Here is a 24,082-nt window from a genome sequence, read left to right as displayed (position 1 = left end):
AGATAAACTTGTACATAGTTTAAAATATTATATATCACATACTTATTATACAATGACTCGTTACAATTTTTGGTTTTCGGCATCTGGGGTGTCTATGGTCTGCAAATATTCAAAGAAGAATGCAATCAAATGTAAATGGGCATCGAATTCAAGACGTTCATCGATACTGTGGAAATTTATCATTTGACCAAGACTGGGGCTGTATCTAAAGATACTTTTGGTCAAGTGATGATAACGGGCAGTATCAGTGTTCGCTTGCATCACCATTGGAGTGACTACAAAGTCATATTCCAAATCTGGTTTGATTAAGTCATGCATCAAATGTCTCGATACTCCAGCCAAATACTCCCAAACCGTGTCATCTGAAGGAGATGGTTCCACAGGTTCGAGCTTGCTACCATCGAGAGTCACATCTAAGATTCCAAACTTTCCTTCGCTATCAATGACTGGTGTTCCCTCCAAATTCAAGCCCAAATTATATTTCACAGCCACTATTTTAGCATACTTCATGAATCTGTCCACTATCTCTTTGATAGAACTTTCAAGCGCAATTCTATGGTTCACGGTCAAGGTTACAGCCTCAGGTAATGCATTGGCTTTCTCGCCCCCTTTGATAATGTCAACTGCTTGAGAAGTCCTGATGAAGTATCTAGTAGCAACATCCTTTTGTAAAGCATCAACGACAATTTGATTGGATTTGGTATCATAGTCAGCCTTCAAAATGGCTTCCCTATAACTGGGAGGGAGCTTGTCACCGAAATGGGTAGCTACACACTGAAGCATATTGAGAGTAGGGTTTTTAGACGTCAAAAGGGGTTCAAAGGGGTTGTTTTCAAGCAAGTAAACCAATTCACTGATCATACCAATGGAAGTATGATCTGGTGGCATGGATGAATGTCCTCCAGGAGTTTGAAGTTGCAGTTTGATGGTCGCCATTCCTTTTTCAGACACCAACGGGGTTGCCATAAATACACCAGATTGAGGTTCGAGTGAGAAGGGGAATCCTTCATCAATAATGGCATAGATTCCATCAACTCCGTATCTCTCTTCAAGAAATTCTCCTATGTGACGAGCACCAACCAAACCGCCTGACTCTTCGTCCATTCCAAAAGCTGCAATAACGGTTCTTTCAGGTTTGAAGTCTTGAGCTATCAACAATTCCAACGACTCCATAATAGCCGTCAAGACGTTCTTGCAGTCACAGGAACCCCGTCCAAATAAGTACTCCCCATCATAGTATCCTTCAAATGGTGGATGTGTCCATTTTCCCAATGAGTCTTGTTGAACAGGAACCACATCTTGATGTGCAGTCAACATAATAGGCTTCAAATCAGGATTAGTTCCTTCCCAAGTAAAGACTAATCCATAAGTGTTAACTTTGTCGAGCTTCAAAGTACTATGAACAGTTGGGAAAGTGTCTCTCAAATACTGGTGGAACTTTAAGAACTTTGTCCAATATTCAGGGTTCTCATCGGGCTCTGGTGGACTATCAAACACCACTGTATCCACTTGAACAGCTTTGGCTAACTTTTCAGCAGATTTTTCACGGAACTCCTTGTCATGAAGAATACTCAACACAGTGGAATTATCTTTTAAGAATGACACAGGTGCTTTGATCGGCAAAATTGGGCAAAGTCCATCAGTGCTGAGATTATCTTTACCTGAGAACGCATTTAAAATGGCACCTGAAAGTAAGGATAAACCGACAATCCCAGCTATAGCAATGGGATATATCAATGACTTCTTGCTCTTAACATCACTAGAACTTAAACCTCTCATAACAAAAACCGAAATGTAATAAAATTAGTATATTTTGGGGTACGTCGATACTTAAATAGGCACGCATTCAAGCGGAAAACCCTGATAACATAAGGTTCCAATTAGTGCGAAAGTGCAACCGAAATAGGCACTATTTGCGGCCTTCAAATGAAGCTTGGCCGATCAGTAACAAACGGCCAAAATATCCAGATTAGACCTTAAATAGACCATTTCAGAAGTAACTAGGCCATGATAACATATGCTACAAATAATCTGACTTCTCTCAAGCTCCAAAAAGTCTTCTAGTATCTCTACGTGATTACGTGTACAGTGCTAAATCCGTAGATGCCCACGAGAATCTAATGTCATAATGACGTGCAGAGGCCAACTCTATACAATTCATCTTCAGTTTTTAGCAACAGATAGAGTCTCAAGACAGTCTAATTGTCCTCTACACGGAGGTTCTCCAGTTTCAACATCTCACCGATGCAACTCAGTTGCCTGTCAAATTATCATTAAAGCTTGTTTTTATCGCTTTAATCAGCTCGGTTTTTGGGGTTCCCAAACCTGGTTGCTGACTCACCACTACCAACTGAAACTTTTGTATTCTTCTAGTCTCGAAACTCGACCATCAATGGCAAGGATAGCACTGCTTAGCATGAGAAAGTAGGTTCAAACTTTGTTCTTTTCGCTGGAAACTTGACCTTTTGCTTAAACTATAACCCATACTGCCAGAGTTTGCACTAGGGAACTCAACGACTATAATTAAATCTTGTGGTAATAGGTAACATTTCAGTTTCGGTATCAATAGCTAAGATTTCCTTACATTGGGTCACTTTATTCGGATTACATCGGAAGTTCTGAAGGATCTATCGCATGTAGTTGCACCCATAACCCATACGGATATCCCCTTCCAAGGTATGCGTTGGCATTTTTCATCAACGGCGCAATGGGTACCGGAAGTCCTTTGAAGACAAAGGTTTCCAATCCTTAGATGGTCAACAAAGAAATGTATGTTTTGGGGGATAATCCTAGAGTGGGCGAGTTCGTCTTTAGGCATTTTTTGACACTAACGAAGTTGAATACTCCTTTTCAACAACTCCCACTTTAACATGGTGATTCTCATATGCAACAGCCATAACAAGCTCATGTCAACAACGCAAGAAAAGGTGAAAGCAATGGTGTTAAATTAGTTGGTCTATTTGGAAACACTAATAACTCAATCCTCCGGAGTGGACCCCAGACTTGATACTACAAACCATGGAAAGACATAGTCTCTGTGTTGAATGGTAACAAATAAGTGAGTTACACGATTGAATCGTATTATTGCACCAACCTTATAGTTGAAGTTGCTACTTTAGATTGTTGATGCCTTGAGTCGGTAATCGATACTGAAGAAAATCCACAAAGAAGATATCGTGAACTAATACCAATAGTATTGATACCATGGCTGTAGGTTTATTTTGAGCTTTCTGTCAGCTTTCTGTACTTTGCTAGAGCAGGAATCGCTTAGTCCCTCTTCTGTCAAGTATCATACTATTAGCGTGAGAACAACGTTGTCCCTTGTCATCTATTATCTGAGTCTTCACTTGCATAGAGTGGGGTACAAGATTCTGGAGTTATGTTTCTGCCGTCTTATGGTGTTTCGTACCAGCACTTCTCTAAAACAACTGGTAACTAGCTCCATTATACTTAGAAGATTCTCTGGATTAGAATAATCCAAAATCACCTTCATTTAACAACAAAATTACAAAAAGTTCTACAATAGCGTCAAGCGTATCAATAATGACCCGAAAAAATCACACCAGCCTTTCGACATGGGGTAACACCTCAACTATATTTGAAGCAAAATCTGGTTACCTGTAATCAGGCAGTCACCTGCTTCACCCACAAACAGAATTGTCAAATACAACCCAAAGAGGATGGAGTATCTTTTACGTGCCAATCAATGGGCCGATAAACAAATGTTCAAGCTATGGAAGTGCCCGTAAGCCAGGCATTATTATCATTTTGGCAGGTGGGGTACTAGCTTATCCAAAGCGAAAAAAACGAGAGGAGGGACAAAAAGAGGCTTCGAAGGAAAACAGTTCCAAAACTGGGTCAGACCCACGACTGGATCCATGTGCAAGACGACGATTTTGAGTTATATTTCGACGTTCGTTTCATATCTATGACAATGGAAACTTCCTCGCATGTAAACGTCAGATCTGATTCATTGCTCGGTTCCGTCCGTCCTCTCAAAAATAATTTATATTGCCCGACCAATAATAGGGTAATCCAGAAAAGTAGCTAAGCAAATATTCTGCGAACCGCTAATTTTGCCCTTCTTGGAGATACTGCGCACGGTGGGGGCAGTTTCATGGTTCGTTGTATTATCATTCCCTTGGCTGCTCCCCTCACAAAAAACTAACTAGAGGACCACCCTAAATTTTACAAGAAAAAAGATCGGCTTGTCGTAAAGTACCAAGTAGATCGGATGAGAGGTCATTTTTTATCCTTGATTTACTGGCCCAAGTATTTTTTCTTGTGACTTTTCATGGTTGAATAATCAATATAAATCAGAAAAACTTTGACTGTTAACCCGATAAAAGTCCGAAGACAAACCCGAGTGGACTACAACATAGAAGTAGTATGTAATAGTTTGGAACCCTTCGATAAAAAAAAATACGTAATATCGCACTCCCACTCTATTCCTATTATCGGACTTCACTGCCCCACCCCCTCCGTACCCCAGATTTGTAGCTGGAAAAATGCACGATGTCGTGCCGCGGTGGGAAAAAATGTGGGGAGTGCTCGATTTTGGTGGGGGTTGACCCCCAGATTTGGTGGGGGTTTTCATACAATTTGGTGCGGGAGGTGTGGGTGAAGAAAAAACCGACACCGAATGAGTTGAATTTAGCGGGACCCCCAAAAGATCTCAAGTGGTTGTGCGGACGTATAAAGAGGGACCTTAATGCCGTTTTTGAAACAGAATTCAAGCTGATTTTATTCTATTAAAGCTGTTTAGTAATTAAGTATGAGAACTGTTTCAAGCTCTAATTCTTCAAGATTAGGTGAAGTTGATATGTTAAAGGAAAGTGTAAACCACGTTGAAAATGTGGAAACCAATCTGTTTCAAAATAAAGAGGTTGGTGATGAGTTAGCTACAGAAAAGGTAGACAAGCAGATTTTGGATTACATCCAAGAGGATGCTATTGAAATCGATGAGGAAACCAATAGGAGGATCAGACGGTTGGTTAACAAGAGAATCTTACCTTGCATGATTGGAACTTACTTTTTGCAAGCCTTAGATAAAGGTACTTTGTCCTTTTCTTCTATTATGGGTATTCGGGAAGATGCTGGTTTGGTTGGTCAACAATATTCTTGGTTGACTACTTGTACTTATATTGCCGTTTTGGTTTTTGAATTGCCTACCAATGTGATCATTCAAAAGGTCCCAGTGGTTAAGTATTTGACTGCTAATATTATTCTTTGGGGTATTGTCTTAGGGTGCCATGCTTTGGGTAAAAATTTTCCTATTTTGGTTGCTGTCAGAACTTTGTTAGGGTTATTTGAATGTTGTTGTCAACCTTGTTTTATTTTGATGTCTTCCATGTGGTATAAAAGAGAAGAACAAGCATTCATTGTTGCTCTTTGGTATATGATGAATGGTGGTCAACAGATTGTTGGTGGTTTACTTTCTTACTGTTTCACTTTGATTGAAGGCGCTGCCTTAAAGAACTGGGAGATTTTGTTCTTGACTTATGGTTGTATTACTGTTGTTTGGGGTATTTTCCTTTTCTTTTACACGCCTGATTCCCCAATGTCTGCTAAATGTTTCAGTGAAGAAGACAAGAGATTAATGGTTGAGAGAGTCCGTAGTAACCAAACTGGTCTTCAGAACAAGAAGTTCAAGAAAGAACATCTCATTGAAGCTCTCAAAGATCCACAAGCTTACTGCTACTTCTTCATTCAATTTTTGACTAGTTTGCCAACTTCAGGTTTGGGAGCTTTTGCTAACATCATCATTGCATCTTTCGGTTTTACTGTTTTACAAACTCAGTTGTTGTCTATGGTTTTGGGTGCCTATTTGATCTTTTTGCTTTTAAGTTCGGCCTACTTTTCTAAGAGATTCAACCAAAATATCTTCTTCATGATCATGTACGTTGTTCCATCCATTGTGGGAACTGTGGTATTGATGACTTTGACCTACGCTGAATACGATCCTGATTCGTATCAACACAAACTTAGAACTGGTGTCTTATTGTTCTGTTACTACTTGACTCTTTCTTTCTGGGGTGTTGCTAACTTGGGACTTTCTTTACTTTCAAGAAACATTGCTGGTCAATCCAAAAAAGCTGTCTGCACAACCATGAACTTCGTTGGTTGGGCTGTTGGTAACATCGTGGGACCTCAAGTGTTCCGTGCAAATGAAGACCCAAGATACTTGACAGCATTTGGAACCCACTTAGGATGTTATGCCGCCTTGATTTTACTCTTGTTATTCTTGAGGTTATGGTTGATGAGGGAAAACAGAAGAAAAGAAAAGTTGATTGAAAGTGGAGTGGCAACTGCTGATGTTCACTTGAAGCATGCTTTTGATGATTTGACTGACAGAGAGAATGTCAACTTCAGGTATGCATATTAGGTATATATATATGATACGAAAATTGAATGAATAATCATGATTGACTTCGGCCGGAATGATAGAACCTCTCTAATTGGATGGAGCTATACTATACGCTTACCGAGGCTCCATCCCGGGTAAAGACTGTCCCGAGAATATACCTTTGTTGTCTTTAGAGCCACCACACTACTAAGTATTTTATCCGATGGCTGAGCGATATCCTGCGCCTGTTAATGGTTAACTTTACCTCGTTGGTGGTGAACGTTTCATTCATCTATAAATATAATCTAGAAAACTCCACAAGAGCCATTATAGCCATAGCTTGACCATATGGCATCGATGTCAAAGGAATGTCTCTATAAAATTGCAAGTCATCGCCCATTCCAGTACCAAAAGATGTATTAAGTAACTCACCTCTTCCATCAATTTGGCCAATAACACCCTTAATAGCATTAATAGCAACTGATTTATATTTGGGATCCAAATACTTCTTTCTGATACCTTTTAAGATCCCGTATGCGAAGCCAGCTGCTGCTGAAGACTCAAGGTACGAAGTTTCGTCATCTAATAATGTATGCCATAAACCAGTCTTTGCATCTTGCAATTCAGCTAATTGAGCCACTTGTGAATCAAGAGTTTCGATTAAAAACTCTCTTAAAAAGTCTCCTGGTTGTAAGTTTAATAACTCGATGAATTCAGGAATCACAATAGTAATCCACGAGTTTCCTCTAGCCCAAAAGGCATTGGCAAAATTGTGATTCCCATCAAAAGTATATCCGTGGTACCATAAACCAGTTTTGGCATCACAAAGGTACTTGATATGCAAAAGCATTTGCTTCTTAGCTTCCTCAACATAGTGAGGGCGATTCAACAATAATCCAATCTTTGCAAGAGGCATTACCGTCATCATTAACGTATCATCCCACATTTGCTCATGGTTATCAGTTAAGTAAGTAGCGTGTTGAAACCCACCACATTTGGTTTTTTGCAAATCATACATGGCCCATTCTGCCCATGAATCCAAGTACGGAACATACCGTTCATTTCCATGCCTTTCATAAACGTATGCTAAAGATAAGAAAACGGCCATGGTGTTAATGTTCTTGGAAGTACTTCCGTCAGGTCCAAACATTTGAGCCTCGAACCAGTCTTCAATGTGTTTCAAGATCTGGCTTTTGTTGGTGAGTTCGTAATAGTGCCACATTCCATAAAGACCTATTCCATGGGTCCATTCCCATCCAGTTATCCACCCTTTAGTGTCGATGATTCGTCCATCTGGAATGGTCATCAAGAATTTTCCAGTTTCATCCTTGATATGGATTAGATTATCGATTAATATATTGACAAGGGAGTCAACATCTTTAGCTTTAAGATCAAATAAGTGAGCGGGCATAGTGGTAAATTTTTGGAAATTTTCCGGGGTTGCTCGATTGATGATATATAAACAATTTTTTCACGGGCCGTTGATGTGACCGATGCTGAGGCTTGTATGCCATATTCTTCCGAACGGCAGGTTGATGCTACTTTTGGAATCATTCTACCCCACCTCTTCCCATCTTTGCCAATTTGTCCCCATATCTTCCCGCCCCCACCAACAATCTCGCTTAATCAAGATAAAGTCGTGTGTTGGCGTCCAAATTCGTCCAAATCCCCAGAATCATCTCAAAAAGACCCAAACGCCGCCTGTACACGCCTATTCCCCACGGATCGGAGCTTCGTACAAATAATACATCGAGGCCGCTGGTATTATATTATCTCGAAATCCTAACAAATCAAAAAATAAGATAACCAACTATGCTGTTACCACAAAAGGGTGTTTATACACCAGTTCCAACTTTCTTCAAAAAGGACTTGAATACAATTGACTTTGCTACCCAAGTAGCTCATGCTAAATTCTTGCAAGATAATGGCATCAAGGGGATAACCTTGTTGGGATCAACCGGTGAAAATGCCCATTTGACTAGAGCTGAAAGAGCCGAAATTGTCAAACAAATCCATGATAATGTAAAGGGGTTCACCATTGTAGCAGGAATTGCTCAAAACTGCTTACAAGAAACTATTGAAGAGATAGAATCCGTTGCCAAATCGGGTGCTTCTTTCGCTTTGGTATTACCTTCCAGTTATTTTGGACCTTCTATCACTCAAGAAGCATTAGTTGAGTGGTATACCGAAGTCGCTGATAACTCACCAATTCCTGTGTTGATTTACGTTTATCCTGGTGTAACCAACAACGTTAACGTTGCTCCCAGCACTATCAAGACTTTGTCTTCCCATAAGAACATCGTGGGAATTAAATTCTCTCACAATGACGTTACTAGCTACAGTGAAATTTCTCTTGATGAAGAAATCAAAGACTTTGTTTGCTTAACAGGACTTGGTCACTTATTATTACCAGCTCTTTCCATCGGTTTCAAGGGAACTGTTGATGCTATTAGTGGCGCATATCCTAAAATTTACACTAGATTGATCCAAGCTTTCGATGAAGGTAACTTTAAAGAAGCTCAAAGATTGCAGTTGGCCATTATCAGAGGAGAGAAATGTGTCAGTGAATATGGTGTTATTGGAATTAAGAGAATTATTTACGAAGCCACTGGATTCGGAGAAACCTACTTAGGCCGCATGCCTTTAAATAAGGACACCACTGCTGGTTGGGAGAAGTTGGATAAATTCATTGCTGAAATCTCCGAAGGTGAAAAGTCTGTCACCATTTAATTTTGATTTGACCATTGATCTCTAGTATTGTCGCAGTATTCAATACAAATAAAAGCTGTTAGAATAGAAAGCATTAGTTCTTGATAGAAAAATCTATATGGTTTATGTGTAAATGGGCCAACAAAGCATAATGTCAAAGACATGAAATTGCTATTATGCATTTTTATAAATAAATAATCTATTCTTTGAATTGAGGCAAATATAATGGCTCATATACGATATTGTTATGGCTAGTAAAAACTGCAGGATATGTGTGAATAAGATCAGGTGTCAATTCACTGACTTTGGTGACTCCTAATAATTTCATGTCCCTGGAAATCTCATCTTTCAACAACTTACAAGCCTTAATAACCCCATTTTCTCCGTAAGAGGAATTGGCATACAAGAATGATCTTCCTAAACCAACTCCCTTAGCACCAAGGCAAAGGGCTTTGAGAACGTCACTACCTCTTCTGACACCCCCATCGATGAATACCTCAATTTTATCATCCAAGTTTCTCTCTCTCAAAATAGGCATAAGTTCTGCTAACACATCAATTGGAGGACGAGCAAAGTCCAACTGACGACCACCGTGATTGGATAATACCACAGCATCAGCCTTGTTTTCAATAGCTAAAAGTACATCCTCCACTCTTTGAATACCTTTGACCACAATTGGAATAGAAGAATTTTTCTTGAAAGTCTCGATATCTGACCACTTGAGTCTAATCTTATCGTACGACAAGATGAAGTCATCGCTGTCCTTAAGGTTCAAATCCACTGCCTCTATATCCTCGGTATCTGCAATCTTAAATCTAAGATCCTTCTCACGCCTACCAAACAATGGGGTATCAACAGTAACAAAAATTGCCTTGACACCCAATTCCTCACACTCTCTAATGGTTTCCAAGCTCTCTTCTCTATCAGGCTTCACATATAATTGGAACCATTTTGGTCCTGGAGTTTCTTCGACAATTTCATCCATTGGATAAGAAGAAGCACTTGATATCATTTGTATAATATTCTCTTTATAAAGACCTCTGGCAATCGAAAGTTCACCATCAGGGTGTCCAAGTTTGGCCAGAGCAGCTGCTGAGCAATAGAATGGAGCAGAAGTTTTGGTATCTAACATCTCGGTGGAAATATCCACGTCGTCAACATCAACAAGAACCTTAGGCTTAAAGTAGTATCGACCATAGGCAGAGTTGTTTTCCCTTAAAGTAACTTCATCGTCACTACCACCTGAGTAGTACGCCCACGCATGAATAGGAAGAATTTTCTGAGCCACATATTCAAACTCAGTAAGGTTCAAAATGGACATCAAAGGTGGTCTCTTGGCCCTCATTTCCTGGCTTCGTTTTTCCTCACGAATCATTGGATCGTCGAATTCTTCGAGCTCTCCATCCAATTCTCCCAAATAACACTCCTCTGGAAGAATGCTCTCAATAGTTCCCCGGGCATGGACTTTGTTGAACAAAAAGGACGCGTCCTTTCCGGCATATTTAAGAATAATTGAGGTTCCACCAGGATGCATGTTGATGAAGGTCGTCAAGTCATAAACTTTTCCGTTGATTACCACCCACACTCCGTTATCGAGATTGTCATGCTTAGCAACATCTTCTGCATTTATCTTTTTATCTAACAAAATAGTAGATTGGTTTGTGGTTACACGAAAGCCAACCCCAATGAATGCAGCAGAGGCAAGCACCGATGCCCATCGAGACCAAACCTTTGAATTTTTCAAATTTAATTGAAAAGGCTTTACCGAACTAGTAAAAGACCTGGTACCACATCTCTTCAACCCAAATCCATATTCTTTAACAGAATTGGTAACTAGTCTTCTGTACATTTTGGTTTTTCAGTGGTTGATGGTTTGTTCATTCGAGATCTTCGCTTGTAAAAATATGCGATTATGATCGCGGGCCCGGAGTATTATCCACCCCTCTTCCTCACCCCCACATTTTGTCTCGGGTGATATGTTTCCAGGTTTTTTTCCCCAACCAAAAATTTTCGACATCATTGATCCGTGGTTGAGAATGGAGAATTCAACATCAGATAGTGATAGTGGACGAGGCGATATACTGACCACCTACAACACTGGTCGAGTAACTAAACCACCACCTTCTACCTCCGGAAAAATCTCCAAGTCCTGTGACCATTGTAAATTAAAGAAAATTAAATGCGATCAAAAGAAACCCACTTGTGTGAATTGTGTAAAGTATGGGGAAACTTGCATATACAGCGTGATGAAAAAGCCCGGGCTAAGGTCGGGTTATGGGCAACAAGTTTTTGAACGAATTGAAGAATTGGACAAGTTTGTTGAGGAAAGCAAAACTCTACATCAATTGGAGAACGTTCAATTGAAAGAAAAGTTGAAGTTTTTGGAAGAGAAATTTGATACTCTTGAAAAACGCTATACTGGTCCCAGTGTCGCCACCTCCTCAACTATTAGACCAATCCCATTGAATTTTCAATCAACAGGTACTGATCCCATGAATCTTTCTACCACTAATCCAACCATAACGCCCAATAGTGCTTTGATTTCTGCTGGTCCAGGTCCAATGTTCACTAGAAATAATTCTTCCAACAACTACACTCCTAACACAAACTCGGCAATTTCACCACCTGAAGACATTGATAGCCTTCCTCCTTTGGATAAGATTGAGGTATTGGTAGAGTTGTATTTTGAACTTGTGAACCCTGTGTTTCCAATTCTTCATCCAACGTTGGACAGGCCAAGAATCTTGAAAACTATTGACACTTCTAACTTCTTGTTGTTGGGTGTCCTTGTATCTACTGTTAAATTACAAATTAACTTGTTCAGTCCTCAAGAGGCCGAAAGATATTTTGCATTTATTAAGTCCAAAATCGTATCTTCATGTTTTGCTGTGAGGACTATCCAAGAATTAAGAGCTGTTGCTCTTTTGGCATTCACATTATATGGAGAGTCTAATAACCATGAAGCATGGAGCATGATATCCTTGGCTGTTGGGGGATGTCTTCATTTGGGGATTATCAAAGATTTCCCATTAAATAATGATCTATTGGGAATCCCTCAGAATGAGTTGGTTTCTCTCAATAGAACAGAAGGAGCCGAATGGGAAGTTTGGGCTGAAAAGGAATCCATACGATACTTAATGTGGGAAGTCTATAAGCTTGATAAGCTCTCGAGTATGGGAAGCCATTTTGTGTCAAAGCTTCCCCAGGAAGAGGTGTCTAGCTTACTTCCATTGAAGGCTGATTTCTGGGAATTTAAGTCTTTGTATAACAAGGCGTTGATTGAAAAAGAACAGACACATACTTTGAATGATTTCAATTTCAAGCCTGGTAACAGGGATATTTATGGTAGTAATTGCTACTTAATCCAAGTTTTAAACCTTATGGGAAGAGGTCTGAAATTTAGAGGAAGCCCCATGGATATTAAAGATATGGGGAGTATATTAGCCTGGCAATTGGGTTGTTATGAGTTTGAAAAGGAAATTCAAGCCTGGAAATCAAGCTTGCCTGATAATGTATCCCAATTTCTTGATAGCGAGATCTTGATGTCAAGCCAAATTACTGTCAAAGACGTGATTCTTCATTCGTTGTACCATACCATGATCATAAGGTTGCACTCTCCAACTGCATTCTCTGATTCCCAAGATAAGTATCTTATTTCTGCCCAAACTTCAAAGGCTAAATGCTTGAAATCTGCCCATCTAATCTTAAAGATATCCAAGTCCTTACCATCACTTTTCCAAATTGATGAAGAATCAGTGTTTCCAATTTTTGGCCCTTATTATGCTTTTTCAATTTGGGTGAGTGGCAGAGTAATACTTGTGGATGCTATTCATTCACAAGGTCAACTAGAAGGAGAATTTGATTATGCCATTAGTCTTTTGAGAAGAATAGGCCAGAAATGGGAATGTGCCGCCAAGTACGCAAACATTCTTGAATTTTTCAAAGACGATACTATGACAGTGGATACTTCAAGTCATGATGGAACAGGAGAATTCTATCTGTCTAACTCATACAGTGAAGATGCTAGATTGATAGCTGACATTAAGCTTAATGCTAGTTCTCTTGATTCTCTCCTTTCTAAGAAAGTAGCAAGGTATAAAAATGCTAAGGGTAACATAGACGATTTATCAATCTTTGATTGGTTCAAGTTACCACTTAATAATGTTTTTATGCCTTCGCAAATGTATTGATATAATATAAATGTAAACTAGTTAACCTGAAAAACCAATTACTCTTCCTTTTCTTGTTCAATCTTCAAGGGTCTCTCTGGAGTTGGGTTGAACAAGGCGTCACCTTCAATCAATTGAATCTTAGGGTTAAGGGTAAGACCGAACCCTGGCTTGTCCAAAATGGAAGTGTTAAGGTATCCCTCTGTGGGAACTGGTTCATCGAGGAAAAGATTACCAAAGACAGGTAAAACACTCTTCGAATCTGGGGAGTTAGCAAGATATTCATGGAAGGGGGTGTTTGGTTGAGAAATGACAAAGTGGTAAGAGTAAGGACCAGAAGCATGAGGAACAACTGGAATATCATAAGCAGCAGCATGAGCAGCAATTCTAAGAATTTCAGTCATACCACCAACCCACATGATATCTGGTTGAACAATGTCAAGATTACGGCCTTCAATCAATTTTCTAAATCCATATCTGGTGTATTCATGCTCACCAGTAGTCCATTTCATTCTTGGGTGAGCTCTCTTCAATAAAGCGTAACCTTCAACGTCATCAGGGTGAAGAGTTTCTTCAAACCAGTTGATGTTAAGATCTTGAGTAGCGTCAGCCAATTGAATAGCATACTGAACATTAAGAGACATGTAACAATCAACCATTAATGGGAAATCTGGGCCAACGTCTTCACGATGCTTTTTCAAAAATGCAACATTCTTTCTTAAGCCTTCAAATCCTTCATCTGGTCCATATGGAAGGGCAACCTTTCCACCCCAGAATCCCATCTTTTTAGCAGCTACAGGATCACATCCAGTACAGTAGAAGTCTAATTTGTCTCTAGTAGCACCTCCAATCATCTTGTACACTGGCTCGTTTCTAATCTTACCCAATAAATCCCAAAGGGCTAAATCAATCACACTGATAACAGCAATTGGGAGACCTTTTCTACCATAGTACATGGAAGCTCTGAAGAGTTTGTCCCAAATAGAATTAAGGTTTCTTGGATCTTCATCTTTCAAAAATCTCCAGAAATGTTGCTTAACTAACCAACAACCTGGTGGTCCACCAAATCCAGTTGCGAAACCGGTAGTACCATCAGAAGCAATGATTTCCACACAAAAAGATCCCAAAACATTGATACCCCAACTGGTTCTTGAAGTTCTGTATTCTGGAAATTTAGTCATTGGGGTAGAAATCTTACTGTCAATAAGCCAGTGACCTTTGGCAACGTCGTGGTAGTCACCTCCACTACCCTTTTCAGTAACAATGTAAGTCTTAATGTCGACAATTTTTGGAAATTCCTTCAATGCCATCTTTTTTTCTTCTGTGTGATACAAATATGAATATTATTGAAAAATCCCTGTGTATATGTCCCTTTATATATCTTGACCGATCAGGACAAGGTGACCCCACCTCAAAATAGTAAGTATAGGACTCGACTAGTCTTTTGGCCGATATTGCGCGAGGGCTCATAATAATCCGGGGAACCAGTATTGCGCCTGATGATGTGCCCGACTTTTCACATTCGACCGGTGTCGTACCTCTCTCGATGTGTACAATAATTGGGACCAGGAAGCCATTATAAAAGATCAGCCGACCGTTTTTTTTTCTTGCCCATGTTTCAAAGGTCAACTTACATTCATTAATACTGCCTTAAAAAAGTCTATTTCTCTATAAATTACTGCAAGTTTACAAACAATCCCCCGTCCACGAGGAGTTGGGATCCAGTCATGTATGCAGAAAGATCACTAGCCAAAAAAATTGCAGGACCAGCCAAATCGTCGGGCTTTCCTAATCTTCCGAGAGTTGTTCTGTTTTCCATGTAAGTTCTCTTCTCATCATCAGCCAAATCTTCTTCATTGACAGCTGTTCTTATAGTACCAGGGAGAAGAGCATTACATCTGATTCCATATTGACCCAAGGCACAAGCACATGACTGCATTAATGACAAAATACCAGCTTTAGTTGGAGTGTAATGGGCTTGGTGGCCTCCACCTACCAAAGCAGAAATACTACTGATTCCAATGATACTACCCCCTTTTCCTTGCTTTTTCATTTGTCTTCCAACTGCTTGAGTGACGAAGAAACATCCATTCAAGTTAATTTCAATAGTCTGAAGATAAGTCTCGGGTTTGGTTTCCAAAAAATCATTAAATTCACAAATACCAGCATTGGACACTAAGATGTTAACTTCTCCAAACTTCTTCACAGCTTCTGCGACAAGGTTAGTACTAGTCTCTTGTTTTGAGATATCACCTGGTACAGCAAGAAAGTTTTCAGGACCAACTTCCTGTGCCATTTCTTCAGCTAATTCTGCCTGCTTGTCGGTAGGTAGATGATTAACACATATTTTGGCTCCTTCTCTTGCCATTCCGAGAGCAATCAGCCTCCCAATTCCAGTAACACCGCCGGTGATGATAGCCACCTTATCTTGTAGTAATGCCATTATGTATATAAATTTAAGTTCATTGAGATTCTGGAGCAAGACGCATTAATATATATTTTTTGGCGGGGATGGACGCGAAACTTGATCCTTAATGCGGTGACATCAATCATAGGCCCCACTTTGAAGTGCGAGGGGTCTTTGGAAGAATTATCGGTACCGAGAGGTCGGCCAAGGATTAACTGAGTTTCCGAAGTATATATAGGAAAATTAAACGCTCGATCCAGTTGGTGTCTGTTTCGTGCACTCCTATCGTTGAATCATCGAAGCGGAAGAGAATTAGGTAATGCGATGGTGGGGGAGTGGGGTGTTTTGGTTATGATCGCGGGTAAGCGCTCGACAACAATATATATATATGGTTTAAGATTGAACTATTAACTTAACTAATTTTGAGATCATAACAGAAATGGTTAAAGCTTTCAAATCTACTAAGGTCTACAAATTATCGACCGGTTCGTCTATCCCCGCCCTTGGTTTGGGCACTTGGAGAGCGACTGATGAAGAAGTTTACAACTCCGTCTTAACCGCTTTGAAAGCTGGTTACAGACATATTGATACTGCTGCTGGTTACGGTAACGAAGAACCAATCGGTAAAGCTATAAAAGATTCTGGAATTTCCAGAGATCAGATATTTGTCACTACAAAGTTATGGTCGACTAAGCACTATGATCCTGAATCGGCATTGAAAGAATCCCTTTCTAAGTTGGGTCTTGAATATGTTGACTTATACTTGATGCATTGGCCATTGGCTATGAACCCAAATGGTAATCACCCAGCCATTCCAACCAGACCAGATGGATTAAGAGATATTGTGTATGATTGGAGCTTTACTAAGACCTGGAAATTAATGGAACCTTTGGTGGAACAAGGATTAACTAAATCCCTTGGTATTTCCAACTGTACTGTTTCTAAAATGAAGGAATTATTCGATTCCGGTTTAAAGGTCAAACCCGTGTGTAACCAAGTTGAATTGCACCCATACTTGCCACAACATAAATTGTTGGAATTTGCCAAAGAACATGATGTCGTTCTTGAAGCTTACTCCCCATTGGGTTCCGCCGACGCTCCTTTGTTAAAGGATGAATCTATCAAAGCCATTGCTGAAAAGTATGGTGTGTCTTCAGCTACAGTGATTATTTCTTGGGCTATTTGGAGAGGAACTGTCGTTTTGCCAAAATCTGTTAAACCTGAAAGAATTGAAAGCAACCTCGAGATCATTGAGCTCGAGGATAAAGATGGAGAAGCCTTGAACAGAATTGCTGAAAATAGAGGGGGCCCTCAAAGATTCGTCTCTCCTCCTTGGGATCCTGTTGTCATCTTTGACTCTTCTGAATAGATTAGAATGATTTCTGCTTAATATAAGATCTTCTTTCGTTCTCCGCCTCATCTCTTTTTAAATTGCGTTTTACCAGGCTTTTCTTGTTAGTTTTAATTACTAACAGCAAACACAACAAACATTCCATGACATCAGTGAACATATCACGTCTAAATACTGCTTATACTATGATCTCCTTTTCCTCTACAAAAACCTCTGGATCCTCGGGCCAGTACGAACCCGAGTGTAACCCCGAATGCGACGTAGCAGAGAGAATTTTTTGTGGGGTATATCCCCCACCTCCGCATTCCAAATCTGGTTGAGTTTGGTGGTACAGTATAAAATACGGACAACCAGGCATTTCGGTTCAAAAAATCCTAGTTATTCATTGTTGATACAAATAAGAGGATCATCCCTGTATTTTCATCCATTAAATAAAACAAAATGACCGCTTCTACGTTTGAAACACCTATTGGAAAGGGTATTTACACCCCAGTTCCCACCTTCTTCACAGGCGAAAACTATGAATTAGATCTTGAAAGTCAAATTGCCCATGCTAAGTTTTTGTATAGCAGCGGGATAAACGGTGTTGTAACTGGTGGATCAATGGGAGAATCTATTCATTTAACTAGACAAGAGAGACTCGAAATCGTCAAGGCTATCAGATCAGCTGTACCAAGTGATGAGTTCAAGATTATCTCCGGTATGCCATACACAAATATTCCTGACACTATTGCCGAAATTAAAGCCTTGAAAGATGCTGGTGCCAATTATACTATTTTATTGACCCCTGGATATTACGGTAACTCTTTAACTACTCAACAAGGCATCATAGACTATTTTACTTTGGTCGGTGACAAGCTGGCTTTACCAATTGTTATTTATCACTACCCAGGTGTTAGTAACGGTACTGAGATCAACCCCGAGACTTTTGAAGTGTTGCTGAAACACCCTAGTATCGTTGGTGTGAAATTAACCCATTTCAATATGGACAAATATGTTCTTTTGACTGGAAGAGTGGAAGAGAATAAAGCCAACAACTTCAGACCATTCACTGGATTGGGTCAAATTTTGGTCCCATCTTTAGCTATTGGAGCTTTTGGGGCCATTGATGGTTTATCTGGTGTATTCCCCAAATCTATGCTCAAGCTTTTTGAACTTTTCAACAATAAACAATATGAAGAAGCCCAAAAATTACAGTTCTTGGTCACCAGGGCTAATCAAATGGTTTTCAGCCTTAACTTGATTGGTGTCAAACATGCATTAAACGTTATTCATGGCTTTGGTGATTCAAACGTGTCTGGGAGACCCCCATTGAACCATCAGGTGGATTTGAAAGTGTGGAACAAGTACGAAGACGATATCAAAAAATTAGGAGAGTTTGAAAAATCTCTTAGTTAAACTAAGTCGTTCTCTTATCTGAGTCATCCCATTAGAGTTCATTTCAATAACAATAGTTCATTTATTTAGCTATCATAACAATACATGCCTCCTTAAAAACCTAATCAATCAATTTGAATCCCCGTTCTTGAAGCTGAGTGATGTTCCAATTCCAGGTCTTCTCTGCGTAGTCCATATTTCTTGCTACTTTGCTTGCACTAGACATAACACCACCCGTTGTGAGAAAGCATCCGTTATTTTGATCGACTGTCAAAGTGTTATCTAAAGCAGCCCTGAGTGAAGCATAAGCACCAACCTCAGAGGAGACGGCAATTATACTTCCAGATACCTTGAATATCCAGCTCAGGATTGTACCTAAAAAGCCATTAGTTGACCAAACAAAGTCGTACAAAGATGTTGCAATTACACCAGGATGAACTGCAACGCATAAAATATTAGGATACTTCTTGGCCAAGACCTCCGTAAAATGAATTGCGGCTGTTTTAGCCACACCATATCTCAACATGGAATAATAAGACGAAGGAGATTTATTCAAGTCATTGGTATTCTCATAAAATGAAGTTGCAAGGTTATGGCCAAGAGAAGAAACTTGAACAACCCTTGGAGCCTTTGAGTTCACAAGAAGTGGTAACAAAGACAATGTCAAAAGAACATGGGATACCACGTTTACCTGCAATTGGACTTCATAGTTATCTTTAGTCATCTCGAACGGACATCCCATGAGTCCAGCATTATTGATTATAATATCCAAGTGGTCTTCAGCTTTTTTTATAGTTTCAGCAGCTTTTTCGACATTCTTCAAGTCCAATAAGTCACAGGGTATGTAATGAATACTACCAAAGAACCTCAGCCTAGTCTCAGCTTCATCGTACTTGCTTACTCGCTTCTCTGCTTCAACTTTGATCTCTTCAATTGCTTTCAATGCCCTCTCCTCATTTCTTGCAAGCATGTATATCTTGAACCCATGTAAATACAAATGTAAGACAGTGTACCATCCAATACCCTGGTTACCGCCTGTAATGATTGCCACCTTGCTATCGGTCATTGGATTGAAGTATTCAGTTGCCTCTGGCACAAACTGCCTTTTATTCCAAAACAACATCCTAATATCTTTTAGAAAATAAACTCAGTGCACTAAGTCTTAGTCCTCTCGCAACCGCAACGGTTGAATATATTTGTGGTAAGGACACTTCCTTGTGGAACAAGTGAGAGATATATAGAAATTTATAACTGATAACGTCTTCCTGTTCTTCACTTGAATAATTAGTAGAATTTGTCACATAATACTAGTAAAAGGCCCTTTGTGATTTTTGTGTACAATAGGGTTCTTTGAGAATTCTCTGTGCATATATTGGTTCTATCTAAAGTATATAACTAAATTATGTCAAAAAATTACACATCTATATTGTAGATCACTAACAAAAGCTCTATACACTAAATATCATAATACATTCATAACCCTGGGTTGAAGTATTTCAATTAACTTAACTTTCTGCATAGAAACTGCTGTTCAATTGATTGCAGTTAATCTGATTCTGCAGGGTTTCCGTTTCCTAAATACCCTCTATTTGTTGGGTAATTTACTATAATCTTGTCAAAGCAGCATCATTGATCACCTACGAACAATGTAAATAATCATTTCTAATAAAAGCCATTTCATCCTCTAAAAGATCAACAACTTTACTGAACTGTTGGGAAACAAACTTTAACGGAAAGACTTAACCCCATAATGATTGGTTGATCTCTGTACCATTCCTGTTGTAGTCCAATAGAACGTTTCAAATGAACCTAATCAAAATCAATATTAAACCACATTTACCACAAAATAAATTGGGTAAACTTTAATAATTGTTTTCTACCAAGGTTGACATTTTAATAGAATTTGTAGAATTTGCAAAAATCTAGAAAAGTTATAACGTTAACATTTACCTCAACATTGCACTTTTATATGAACGTCTACAGAATATGGAGACATAGGAAGAATCTTGATGCATATGTTCCTTTTATCTTATATGAACAAAATAGTTTCTATTTCGATTTGATCTTTGAGCTCAGGAAGCAAAAATTATTGAAAGCTTTAAAGACTTTAAAAGTACGGTTTGTGAAATCAACTCCAGTCCCAGCATTAAACTGCTTCATCTCAGAGGTATAGGATTGTAGGACCAGGGCTGTTTAGTTTTGAATGAGATACTTTATAAGGACAGCTGGTTGAAACCGAACAAAGACTTGAAGACAGATATTTAGATCTGGAATTTGATTCCTTCAAAAGTGTACTCTAAAAATAAGAAAACATGAAGTGAAATACTAGGTTCTTTTCAGTATCCCATGATACTGCTTCTGACTCTTGAACTTAAGGGCTGACTCATACACCCACGGAAGTTGCCCAAGTTGCGACCCATAGCAATTTGAAGATTGGATGGGTTTTAGATATGCACAAGGTCCCTCCGATAATTCGCTCTCAAAAGGAGTATTCAACCTTTGGAGGAAAACTTAAAGGCAGATTCTACATACTAATGTCGTTAAAAAGACGCAACCATCTCAACATCCATAAAACAAGATCAGAATTTTTCAAACTCAAAGAGCTTTCAACTAGATTAGTTAACTATTTGATAGCTTCAAATCAGGAAAAGGATATAGATCGCAAACTTAAAATCAGTCTAAGTCATTCTTGGATCACTGGACACTTATCTCTCATAAAAATCACAATCCTATCAGTGATATTTCAAATTATAATTAATTATAAATAAAAATAGTTTGTCATAAAGTCCTGACTATATTCAGGTGAATGTACTCTAAGTAAAATAGTTGAACACTAGGTATGTACCACATGCAGTGAATGGTTCTTATAACATTCTGAAGAATTTGAAGATTTTCACCAACCTGAAAAGAGGGGGGGACAAAGCAGCTTTATCAGTATGGGGTGCAGCATCCCTCTCGATAAGTAGCAAAAGCGCTAGGTCCAAATAATTAAAGATCAAACAATAAAACGAACTGTGTGAGTAGACAATACAACAAAAATAGGTATATTGATGCAAACTTATATTAAAATAGCTGTGACTCAAGAACATGCAAATAAATAAATCACAATAATATCAATATAATCGTAATTCCAATGCCATATAATGATCCAAACATCTATGCGTCAAAATCTCTATGGGCTTACTAGTCTACACACCTCGAGGAACATTCACAATAAAGCAAAGGTTCTTCCTGAGTTACTTGGTTACGCTTCTCGTAAGCTATTATTGGAGAATTTAGGAGAATTACCATCCAGATAAGTTATATCATAATAAATCAGGATGATCTTGAGATGCTTGGAACCAAGTTATACGGCACCTTTATCTGTCTCAGAGTAGTAAATGCTTTCAGAGAACAGGAGAGAACAAGAGCACCAATACTTCTCAGCAATATCCAAATGTATTTAATAGGAACATTTCTACCTCAGCTACCAGGCTTCTTCAAAACAATTATAATCAGAAAAGTGCCTAGAAATATGCTGCAACAAGCAATAAAATTGACACTTAACAAGCGTTATCTGTCAGGCAAGGAGAGAGTAATGCACCTATACAAACGGTAGCAATTTGAGTAGTAGTACAAACATATAAGCAAGACCCCAACTTGTGCCCATATCAATATGAGCCAACAAATTTGCTACTTGTGAGACTCTAAACAGCATTACCGATGCTTCACAGAAGAATATCTTGAGATTAGGTATATCTCAAAGTAGACCTGAAGCTTTCGAAGCTGATACCATAGCTTCCTCCACATGAACCGGCACCGTATGCACTTACCTACGTATCAAGAAGTAGAGCCACCAATCTCTCAAAAGCATTCTTCAGAAATTGGCTATCTAGAAAATCCCTTCGAAGAACCATGAAATCATAAGCATAGATCAATTTACAAAGTCTTTCATTTTTCAAAGAGGAAAGCTTTCAAATACCAGACGAATCATAGCTTAAATTGATGACTGTAATAAAGGCAACCGACCCGAGCCCTTCTAAGTACCATGCTATAAGTATAAGAGGGGATATAGTATCACATACTAATTCCACACTTCGCCGAAATTCCAGTAACACCAAAGCCAGTTGAATTTTCATAAACAAATTTGTTCAATCATATGCACACAAATTTATCATCTCCGTCACTGACTACAACAATTGTGAAGATTATATATTGATAAATAATTATACTAACTATGTCCAAATGCATCGGAAACTGGTTCAAAGGAAGTTGCAAATTTTTGTATCTTTATGAAGTTGTATTGATAGCTGCAGAAACAAAGTGACATCCTCGTTACGTAAATTCGAGAAAGTGAAGTTAGAACTGCAAGTAGTATATTGGATTCCTCACCATATGTTTGAAAAACGAAATCAAGCGTGAAGTACGATAAATGATAACAAAAGGATCCAACGAAATGGTCTTGTTTATTTCTTTGAGTATTATGAGCAATATAATATCAGTTAGAAAATATACATCTTTCCAGTATTACCTACCTATCGTTTTTACTTATATAGTTTTTTGTATTCAGATTAGAATTTATCATCTTCAAGAAAGATGTCAAGTATCGCTGTATTTGATTTATCGTCTACGCTTTTTGTGTACGAACGGTTTGCAACTAAACTTAAGATTTAGATTTCAACAAATATTAAACGTAGAGAATGCTTTACTAATTAACTTAATCAATTATTACAGCAACATTAGATATTGTATTTTAAAAAAGATGGATATTGGTACATGGTTAACTAATTACAAGAAGGACCACTATTTTTTTAAACAGTTAAATTAGATACATTTATAAGAATTTTGTAATAATATGACAACGTTGGATTAATGAGAATATTTCAATATACATTCCTGGTTTAATACTTGACAGTATCTGTTTTAAATTATCTAGGGAGTTCTTCTGCTAGATATTTAACATATAATGAACGGGCTTTTCATTATAAAGAATTACAGAATTTCATCCCTTCTCAACAATAGAGGTGTGCGTACACATATATATTGGACCCCATTCTGGTGGAACAAGAACATGTGTATAATGGGCTATGCCTTACATTGAGCTAGCATTAAACGGGTGACAACTGGAGATGGTTGATGAATAATAGTGTTAGGCTTTCATTATTGTTTGAAGCCAATGACTTCTTAAATTAAAATTAATAGATTTACTTTGTTGAAGTAAAACAAGTTGCCTTAATATCAACGAGTGCTGTTGTTATCATTGGTGTTGGACTATGACTTTGTCCTGTTTATTAAGCAATACCAAGCACTTCTGTTTCTAATATGATAAAGGGAAAGGTAAATCGCAAGTATATTTTAGCAGCTTTATGCGATCCGTTTACATTGAAGTAGAGCCAACTTTACACAATGAATAACAGTTGACATTTAAAGATCAAGTAAAGGGATGGACTTAGTGATATTGATAAATCGTCGTACAAAAATAGAATAACATAAGCCCCAAAACCTTAAGAATATTATTCATTGGTCAAATTATTCATTGGTCAATATAATCTTCACAATTGTTGTAGTCAGTGACGGAGATGATAAATTTGTGTGCATATGATTGAACAAATTTGTTTATGAAAATTCAACTGGCTTTGGTGTTACTGGAATTTCGGCGAAGTGTGGAATTAGTATGTGATACTATATCCCCTCTTATACTTATAGCATGGTACTTAGAAGGGCTCGGGTCGGTTGCCTTTATT

The 24,082-nt window shown here is 38.5% G+C and overlaps 11 protein-coding genes across 11 annotated transcripts; 5 read left to right on the top strand and 6 right to left on the bottom strand. All coding sequences in view use genetic code 12, as the record gives it.

Moving 5' to 3' along the window:
- Positions 1-60: 60 nt before the first annotated feature.
- On the bottom strand, positions 61-1,779 carry CPS1 (Gly-Xaa carboxypeptidase; the record flags this gene model as incomplete). Its single annotated transcript, XM_006686540.2, has 1 exon — positions 61-1,779. The coding sequence occupies one exon, from the start codon at positions 1,777-1,779 to the stop codon at positions 61-63; it is 1,719 nt and encodes a 572-aa protein (XP_006686603.1).
- Positions 1,780-4,774: 2,995 nt separating this feature from the next.
- PSN45_004020 (uncharacterized protein) lies at positions 4,775-6,385 on the top strand (the record flags this gene model as incomplete). The annotated part of the gene is made up of 1 exon (XM_006686150.2): positions 4,775-6,385. The coding sequence occupies one exon, from the start codon at positions 4,775-4,777 to the stop codon at positions 6,383-6,385; it is 1,611 nt and encodes a 536-aa protein (XP_006686213.1).
- A 253-nt stretch (positions 6,386-6,638) lies between these two features.
- PSN45_004019 (glycosyl hydrolase family 88 protein) lies at positions 6,639-7,757 on the bottom strand (the record flags this gene model as incomplete). The annotated part of the gene is made up of 1 exon (XM_006686151.2): positions 6,639-7,757. One exon carries the CDS (start codon positions 7,755-7,757, stop codon positions 6,639-6,641), a length of 1,119 nt encoding a protein of 372 aa, XP_006686214.1.
- Positions 7,758-8,158: 401 nt separating this feature from the next.
- PSN45_004018 (dihydrodipicolinate synthase) lies at positions 8,159-9,076 on the top strand (the record flags this gene model as incomplete). The annotated part of the gene is made up of 1 exon (XM_006686152.2): positions 8,159-9,076. One exon carries the CDS (start codon positions 8,159-8,161, stop codon positions 9,074-9,076), a length of 918 nt encoding a protein of 305 aa, XP_006686215.1.
- Positions 9,077-9,254: 178 nt separating this feature from the next.
- Positions 9,255-10,904, bottom strand: CYB2_2 (Cytochrome b2, mitochondrial precursor; the record flags this gene model as incomplete). The annotated part of the gene is made up of 1 exon (XM_066158204.1): positions 9,255-10,904. One exon carries the CDS (start codon positions 10,902-10,904, stop codon positions 9,255-9,257), a length of 1,650 nt encoding a protein of 549 aa, XP_066014301.1.
- Positions 10,905-11,301: 397 nt separating this feature from the next.
- Positions 11,302-13,245, top strand: PSN45_004016 (uncharacterized protein; the record flags this gene model as incomplete). The annotated part of the gene is made up of 1 exon (XM_066158203.1): positions 11,302-13,245. One exon carries the CDS (start codon positions 11,302-11,304, stop codon positions 13,243-13,245), a length of 1,944 nt encoding a protein of 647 aa, XP_066014300.1.
- Positions 13,246-13,283: 38 nt separating this feature from the next.
- On the bottom strand, positions 13,284-14,534 carry PSN45_004015 (enolase superfamily protein; the record flags this gene model as incomplete). The annotated part of the gene is made up of 1 exon (XM_006686155.1): positions 13,284-14,534. The coding sequence occupies one exon, from the start codon at positions 14,532-14,534 to the stop codon at positions 13,284-13,286; it is 1,251 nt and encodes a 416-aa protein (XP_006686218.1).
- Positions 14,535-14,899: 365 nt separating this feature from the next.
- Positions 14,900-15,667, bottom strand: DHG2 (L-rhamnose-1-dehydrogenase; the record flags this gene model as incomplete). Its single annotated transcript, XM_066158202.1, has 1 exon — positions 14,900-15,667. The coding sequence occupies one exon, from the start codon at positions 15,665-15,667 to the stop codon at positions 14,900-14,902; it is 768 nt and encodes a 255-aa protein (XP_066014299.1).
- A 403-nt stretch (positions 15,668-16,070) lies between these two features.
- On the top strand, positions 16,071-17,000 carry PSN45_004013 (aldo/keto reductase; the record flags this gene model as incomplete). The annotated part of the gene is made up of 1 exon (XM_006686156.2): positions 16,071-17,000. The coding sequence occupies one exon, from the start codon at positions 16,071-16,073 to the stop codon at positions 16,998-17,000; it is 930 nt and encodes a 309-aa protein (XP_006686219.1).
- Positions 17,001-17,423: 423 nt separating this feature from the next.
- Positions 17,424-18,380, top strand: PSN45_004012 (dihydrodipicolinate synthase; the record flags this gene model as incomplete). Its single annotated transcript, XM_006686157.1, has 1 exon — positions 17,424-18,380. The coding sequence occupies one exon, from the start codon at positions 17,424-17,426 to the stop codon at positions 18,378-18,380; it is 957 nt and encodes a 318-aa protein (XP_006686220.1).
- A 100-nt stretch (positions 18,381-18,480) lies between these two features.
- Positions 18,481-19,425, bottom strand: PSN45_004011 (NAD(P)-dependent dehydrogenase; the record flags this gene model as incomplete). The annotated part of the gene is made up of 1 exon (XM_006686158.2): positions 18,481-19,425. The coding sequence occupies one exon, from the start codon at positions 19,423-19,425 to the stop codon at positions 18,481-18,483; it is 945 nt and encodes a 314-aa protein (XP_006686221.2).
- Positions 19,426-24,082: the final 4,657 nt, after the last annotated feature.

This window comes from Yamadazyma tenuis, chromosome 5 (genome assembly GCF_029203305.1).
Source record: "Yamadazyma tenuis chromosome 5, complete sequence".
Classification (NCBI taxonomy): domain Eukaryota; kingdom Fungi; phylum Ascomycota; class Pichiomycetes; order Serinales; family Debaryomycetaceae; genus Yamadazyma; species Yamadazyma tenuis.
The sequence above is the reverse complement of the archived record's forward strand: the minus strand, read 5'-3'. Positions and strand labels throughout refer to the sequence as shown.